This window comes from Eutrema salsugineum, unplaced genomic scaffold (genome assembly GCF_000478725.1).
Source record: "Eutrema salsugineum unplaced genomic scaffold, Eutsalg1_0 scaffold_15, whole genome shotgun sequence".
NCBI classification, from domain to species: domain Eukaryota; kingdom Viridiplantae; phylum Streptophyta; class Magnoliopsida; order Brassicales; family Brassicaceae; genus Eutrema; species Eutrema salsugineum.
The window spans coordinates 5,096,206-5,103,789 of NW_006256867.1; the positions used below are offsets into that span (position 1 = coordinate 5,096,206).

Consider the following 7,584-nt stretch of genomic DNA (forward strand, 5'->3'; position numbering starts at 1 on the left):
CAATTACAGATCGCGGAGAGCCGCGAAACACGCACCGAGCCGATATGTGACGCAGTGGACTCGGAGTGTATAGACGAGGCGCACCCGGAACGGTGCGTCAAAATTGGAACACAACTAGGAAAGCCCCTGAGAAGCAAGCTCCTTTCCCTCCTCAAGGAAAACATCGATACCTTTGCCTGGACGGCGGAAGATATGCCAGGTATCAACATCGATGTAACCTGTCATGAGCTGAATGTAGATCCGAGCTTTAAACCAGTCAAGCAGAAAAGAAGAAAGCTTGGTCCAGAACGAGCCAAAGCAGTCAACGACGAAGTCGAGAGATTACTCAAGGTAGGATCAATCGCCGAGGCCAAATATCCGGACTGGCTTGCAAATCCGGTGGTTGTAAAGAAGAAGAACGGCAAGTGGCGGGTCTGTGTGGATTTCACCGACCTCAACAAGGCGTGCCCAAAAGACAGCTTTCCCCTGCCACACATCGACCGGCTCGTCGAAGCCACTGCAGGGAATAGACTGTTAACATTTATGGACGCGTTCTCCGGCTACAATCAGATCCTGATGCATCCTGATGATCGGGAAAAAAGGGCATTTCATAACTGATCGCGGGATATATTGCTACAAAGTCATGCCGTTCGGGCTCAAGAACGCTGGAGCAACGTATCAACGGCTCGTCAACAAAATGTTCGCGGCTCAGCTCGGAAAAACCATGGAGGTATACATCGACGACATGTTAGTCAAATCACTCAAGGAGGAAGACCACGTCGCTCATCTACGGGAATGCTTCGAGCAACTGAACAAGCACAACATGAAATTAAACCCGGCGAAGTGCAGATTCGCTGTCACTTCAGGAGAATTCCTCGGCTATTTGGTAACTCACCAAGGCATAGAAGCAAACCCTAAGCAGATCAAGGCATTGATTGAGATGCCCTCTCCAAAGACAAAGCGCAAAGTGCAAAGGCTCACAGAGAGTCGCCGTGCTAAACAGGTTCATTTCCCGCTCCACGGACAAGTGCCTGCCCTTCTACGACACCCTCCGAGGAAACAAGAAATTTGAATGGGACGAGCGATGCGAAGCAGCTTTCCAGGAGTTGAAAAATTATCTGGCAAGCCCACCAATCTTAGCAAAACCCGTCGAAGGAGAGCCGCTCTTCCTCTACAGCGTAGTATCCCCCACAGCTGTAAGCGGAGTGCTCATCAGAGAAGAGCGATCCGAGCAAAAGCCCATTTTCTACGTCGGCCAGACATTGACCGACGCCGAAACTCGCTACCCCTAGATCGAGAAGGTCGCCCTAGCCGTCGTAGTCTCGGCTCGCAAACTGCGCCCGTACTTTCAATCACATTCGATTGTTGTGCTCGCTACGCTTCCTCTACGCTCGATCCTACACAGCCCTAGCCAATCCGGTCGGCTCGCCAAGTGGGCGATAGAACTAAGCGAATACGACATCGAGTAACGGAACAGGTCGTCTGCAAAATCACAGGTGCTCGCAGATTTCCTCATTGAACTTCCTGCCGAAGCAATAAACGAGCCGACTCTAGATGAAGTGTGGGCGCTGCACGTCGACGGCTCGTCGTCTAAACATGGCTCGGGAATAGGAATCCACCTCACCTCTCCCACCGGAGAAATATTGGAGCAGTCTTTTCGCCTGAACTTCCACGCCTCGAACAACGAAGCGGAATACGAAGCACTGATCGCCGGCATACGGCTAGCACAGGGAATCGGAGTTCAAAAGATAAGAACCTTTTGCGATTCACAGCTCGTAGCATGTCAGTTCAACGGAGAATACGAGGCGAAGGATGGACGTATGGGAGCTTACCTCAATGTGGTCCGAGAGTTGGTGCAAAAGTTCGATGAATTCGAACTCACGCGCATTCCCCGAGGAGAAAACACCTCGGCTGATGCCTTGGCAGCACTCGCTTCGACCTCGGACCCAGACCTCCGACGATCGATCCCAGTTGAATTCATCAAACGCCCTAGCATCGAAGAGGTGGAAGGAGTTCGGCTGATAAATCCTCCCGAACAAGAACCAGAGGACGACGAAGCCATTCCTATGGACGAAGACACTTCACCGGCCGAGCCGGAATACGACTGCGACAAAAAATGGCTCGGAGCTATCCGAATGTACATCGCCGATGGAGAGGTGCCAACTGATAAATGGGAAGCCCGAAAACTAAAAGCTCAGGCCGCACGTTACGTCCTCGTCGATGGCGAAGTGTTTAAATGGAGATTCTCAGGGCCTCTCATGACATGCGTCGAAGGACCAGAGGCAAGAAAGATCATGCACGAGGTGCACAGCGGCGCATGCGGGAACCACTCCAGCGGAAGGTCTCTCGCTATCAAGATAAAATGGCACGCCTACTTCTGGCCCACGATGATCAAGGACTGCGAGAAATTTACGGCTAAGTGCGAGAAGTGTCAGCGGCACGCCCCGACGATTTATCAACCTACCGAGCTGCTCTCATCGATTTCGTCGCCTTATCCGTTCATGAGATGGTCGATGGACATCGTCGGACCTCTACATCGCTCGAAGCAGAAGCGTTTTCTGCTCGTCCTCACGGATTACTTCTCCAAGTGGGTCGAAGCCGATTCTTACGCAAGCATAAAAGATGTTCAGGTCGAACGCTTCGTCTGGAAAAATATAATCTGCCGACACTGGGTCCCCTACGAAATAGTCACGGACAACGGATCCCAGTTCATCTCAACACGTTTCGAAGCCTTCTGCGAGAAGTGGAAAATCCGCCTCAGCAAATCTACGCCAAGATACCCTCAAGGGAACGGACAAGCCGAAGCAGCCAACAAGACGATCCTCGACGGTCTGAAAAAGAGGCTCGACGCCAAGAAGGGACGATGGGCAGACGAACTCGAAGGAGTCCTTTGGTCTCATCGGACAACTCCGCGCCGAGCCACCGGGGAAACTCCATTCGCTTTGGTCTACGGATCGGAGTGCGTAATTCCCCCCGAGGTGGATTTCCCAGGTATTCGACGAAGACTTCTGCCAGGACAGGAGAGCTTAAACCACTTAATGATGCTAGATGAGCTCGACCTAATCAACGAAAAGCGCGACCAAACCTTAATTCGAATCCAGAACTATCAGCAAGCAACAACGCGATACTACAACAAAAACGTTCGTAGCCGAAGATTCAAAGTAGGGGAGCTAGTCCTACGAAAGGTCTTCCAAAACACTGCCGAGAAGAACGCAGGAAAGCTCGGAGCAAATTGGGAAGGTCCTTACAAGATCACAAAAGTGGTTCGTCCAGGAGTCTACGAACTCGCGACATTAGCAGACGAGGCGATCCCAAGATCATGGAACGCAATGCATCTGAAGAAACACTATCACTAAGGATACATCATGACCAGCATGAACTACGGGACGGCTTGGTCCCTGCAAAGGGTACGTAGGCAGCCCGTCTTCGGACGGGTTCAGCTGTCCCCCCTCCTAAAAAGGGGGGGGGAGTGGGTACGTATACACATACCTCCTTTAACTCTACAATTTTAAGTTGCTCGCTTAGGAACATCGCCATTTCGGCACATTCTCAGTTTGTTTTTAGTCATCTACTCATTTCACGTCTACCTCTGATTTCTAGTTCGTTCATTATCGCTTCGGATAGTTTCTCATTCTTTTTTAATTAGCAACTTATTTTAACAAGTTCAGATTTTTAAATTCTTTCACCCATCACTTCGGCGACTAAATACCACTTCGGCATGATATCATGACCTGGTTACCTCGGACCTTAATCGGTCCTCAGTTTCAGTTCGGCAAACTAAGCCTACGAACGCCTCGTCTTGTTGCTGGCCACAACGGGGCAACAAATACAAAGTTCTCTAAACGGACTTTTACCACCTTTCCTAGGACGAGGGTGCAAGTTACATCCTCTACGGATAAAAATTAAGGGCGCTATACAAATATCAGACCAAAAACGTATCAGGTCGCCACGGTTTACTATCGCACACGAGAATATAAGTCGAGACTACATCGCTTTCTCTAAAACCGAAGTAAACCCTCAAAACCCGGATAAGCATACTCATCCTCTCGGAAACACCTGTCCATTATAGTCAGGATCGATAACACATCGTCCTTGGCTAACAAAAGCAAAAACGCCTCGTCGTTTACACGGCTCGGCATCACGCAAAGAAAAAACGCCTCGTCGTTTACACGGCTCGGCATCACGAAAAGAGAAACCGCCTTGTCGTTTACATGGCTCGGCACCATGCAAAGAGTAAAACGCCTCGTCGTTAAAAACGGCTCGGTGTTGCTACGAAAATTCGCTGTGATATTATCACTTAAAATCTTTCCAGCAGCACCTGAAGGATGTTCCACAAAACTAACTCCCAGCTCGGGATTAAGAATACAAACGAGACCCTTAAATAACTCAACCCTTAGCCCATCTTTCTATCGATTTCGAAAAATTCGGTTAAGGAAGCAATCAAAATCATCCTCGACAACTTTCCCTAAGCCAGCGGTTTTCACAGATGTTTGCACAAGTCATTGAAAATAAGTGCATCCAAACGAAAATTAGCTAAAGGAGAAAATATATCCATAAGCAAAAATGAATGTCGGGTGGATAAAGCCGTCCAGGCATCGGTTACAAAAAGAGTTCAAAAACGTACAAAAAACCTAAGTACAAAAGCATGAAAGACGAAACAGGGAAAAGCAGAGGGTATCAGGCCGCAGACTGCGTCTCATGATCGGCGAGGAGGTTCGAGAGGAATGGCGTGCCCGCATTTGATCCGTTCGGATCTTCCACGCCTAAGTTGGCCGCTGTCTCTTCGAGCGGCTCGTTTCCGAGGGAGGTGTCGACCAAATCCGGCGATACGAGAGAGAAATACAGCTCGCCCCGAATCTCGGAAGCAATACGCTCGTACGCCTCGTCATTGGCATACTCGCTTTCCCAGCTTTTCAGCTTCACCTCCTCGTCGTCAAGCGTCGGGGCGTTCGGCTTCTTCAGGTCGGCAATCATCGCAAGATTGCCCTTGATCTGTCCCAGATCGTTCTCATCATTTTTGGCTTTCTCAAGCCTGACCAAACCCTCTTCCACCTTGGCGAGGCGCTCCTGAAACTTCGCCGTAAGCTCTCGCCTCGCCTCCTTTTTCGCCCTCTTGACCTTGGCGTCGAATAAGGCGTCCTTGGCTTTGATACGCCTCTTCAGCATCGCCACCTCGGCGCTTTTGGCTCTCCTCGCCTCCTCGAGGCGAATGACCGAGGCGGAGACCTTATCAACGTTGGCGCGCAGAACGATCTTCTCCTCTTCCAGCCTGGACACCCTGGTCATCGTCTCGTCCAGTTTCCCCTTTGCCGCCGCGGTTTCGGTCTGAGCCTCTTCTAGCTTCGTCTTTGACGCTGCGGACTCAGTTTTGGCCTCGGCCAAACGATGTTCGACCTTAGACAGGTCCGCTTCATACTCGGCCATTAGGTCGTTAATGGCCGCGACAAACTGCAGAGAACAAACTCGTGTTAAACACTTAGCAAAAATTCACAAAACAAAGGAAAGCAAAATGGAGCGTACCTTGGTCCCGCGCTGCGCCATTGCGCCGTAAGACCTCGGCCTCCTCAACTTCTCTGGAGGAGGAAGACGCGTGTTCGCGTTATTTACACGCGAGAACATGATGGCGGAGGCGTCAGGGTCGTCAACGACCAACTTGCGCGCGGCGGAGTCCCCGGGCGTCGGCTTCCGCCTCTTCTTGGACGGCTCGTCCCTCTGAACAGCGACCCCTTTCCCTTTATCAACAGCCGAACGTTTTCGGCTCGGGTCATGTTTCTGAACGACGGAAGTCGGAGCCTTGTCGACTTCGGGAGGGCTAAAATAGCAGAGTTCGAAGGCACTTTGCTCCGAACCGCCGAATCGCCCCCGGACGCCTCGGGCACAATTTCACCCGGTTCCACCTCGGGCGCCGCATTTCTCTCGACCACTTCGGCTGTGCAGTCTTCTGCGGCTCGGGTCGTTTCATCTCCTTCCCGGCTCGGCGGGTCGGATTGAGGAATGGCCTCGGTATGCGCTGGGACCGCCTCGGTCTGCGCCTGAGCCGCCTCGGCAGTTCGTCTCGCGGCCTCTTCCGCCTCACGCCTCTTCCTCTCCCTAAGAGCGATTATCACCATCTTCTCTCGAGTATCCCTTGAAGAACTGGAGGATGAAGAGCTAACAGGGACTCCGGCAAGGATGGCCCGCGCTTTCTCTACTCTTTCAAGGGAGAAGTTCTTTCTCCAATTAACATTCCGCGCCGAAAGAGAATCTCGAACAGTAAAAAGGTCGTCGGGAATCGGGGGAAGATAGCACCGAACTGCAAAACAAAGCAAAAAGCAAAAGTCTCAGAAAAGGAAGAGAATATCAACTGAATCACCGAGCCGAGGCAAAGCTTCGGGTCGGCTACCAAGTGGTCCCCAAACTGTCTTGATTCGGTGAATGTAATCTTCGCCGACCGACGCCTCGTTCACCAAGACGTAGAAGAAGCGTTCAGTCCAAAACTGATCCTTGCTGGGGAAACCGCCAATGATCCGTCGCTTCGTCTTGTTGGAAATATAGAACCTATTTCCTTTTGGAGCTGTCCTGATTTCCAGCAAGTTCAGCAGGTGATTCAGCTCGATGTCGAGACCGCATTCGAAGCTTCGTACTAAAATGCCGATCATATGCCGTAATCCCCTCAGCATAATCTGCCCAATCGAGATCCCGTGTTTCCAAATGTATTCGAGGATCACTCCGGGGATCGGGAACCAGAGGAAGCAAAGCTCGAAGAACGCCTCGTACAGAGTGAAATGATTCTCTGGAGGGTTGTCGGCTCGGTCGCTCTTCTCTGGAACAACGAACTCCACCGCCTTGGATATTCCGAAGCGATGCCTCAACGCCTCGAGCGACTCAAGGGAGCAGAGTGTAGATCCGGGCGGATCAGGTTTTTGTCTCTTAACTCTCGGCCCTCGCCCAGATGTGGAAGCGCCCCGGGACGCCATGAGGCGTTCCAATTCAAGCTTCGCCTCAAAAAGGTCAAAGGGAAATGCCTCCTCCACGGCCTTGAGCGCAGCGCGGTTAATGACATCGTTAGGAACGGGATCCTGGGGACGGCTCGTCGAAACCGACGGCTCGCCATCCGGAGAGCCGACATCTGATGGGTTTTCGTGGTTTGACGCTTCGTCAGATGAATGATTGGAGGGGCTCGGCGAAGCAGACGCCTCGGAGGATTCCACCGTGCCTCTCGCCTCGGCGTCTATACGTCTCGGCTCGTAGTGAAAAAGCAAATCCAACGAATCGTCGGAACGGCTCGACATAATTCACGACTTTTACAAGAATTACAGCGCGACTCGGCGAGCCTCTGCCGGAAAAAGATCTGGAACGGCGGAGACCTCGGAAACCCTAGCTGGAAAATAAATAAACTAGAGAGAGAAAGAAGAGAGAAGAGAGAGCTACCTTTAGTGAAAACGAGTGAGTCGGGAAATAATGAAGAAGAGTGAAGGAGCTCACCTATTTATAGAAAAACGAAGCGCGTGAATTCCGCGTGAACCTCGGGAAGCCGCCCAACAGCGCGTGGGATCCGCGGTGAATTGGTTATACCGGGCTGCGTCGTTGGCACGCGCCGAAAGATCAGGAATTTCCTCTCGGAAG

At 51.6% G+C, this 7,584-nt stretch overlaps 1 protein-coding gene across 1 annotated transcript; it reads right to left on the reverse strand.

Annotated features, from left to right (window-relative positions):
• Nucleotides 1-4,656: 4,656 nt before the first annotated feature.
• On the reverse strand, nucleotides 4,657-7,250 carry LOC112088067 (uncharacterized protein At3g60930, chloroplastic-like). The gene is made up of 4 exons (XM_024158219.1): nucleotides 6,332-7,250; nucleotides 5,867-6,271; nucleotides 5,500-5,780; nucleotides 4,657-5,427 (listed from the first exon to the last, which is right to left on the reverse strand). The coding sequence occupies exons 1-4, from the start codon at nucleotides 7,248-7,250 to the stop codon at nucleotides 4,657-4,659; spliced, it is 2,376 nt and encodes a 791-aa protein (XP_024013987.1).
• Nucleotides 7,251-7,584: the final 334 nt, after the last annotated feature.

Coding starts and splice junctions, on each gene's coding strand:
- LOC112088067 (XM_024158219.1), bottom strand. CDS start 7,250: ATGTCGAGCCGTTCCGACGATTCGTTGGATTTGCTTTTTCACTACGAG. Junction 6,272..6,331: donor CGAAGCTTTGCCTCGGCTCG/GTGATTCAGTTG, acceptor TTTGTTTTGCAG/TTCGGTGCTATCTTCCCCCG. Junction 5,428..5,499: donor TGGCGCAGCGCGGGACCAAG/GTACGCTCCATT, acceptor TGTTCTCTGCAG/TTTGTCGCGGCCATTAACGA.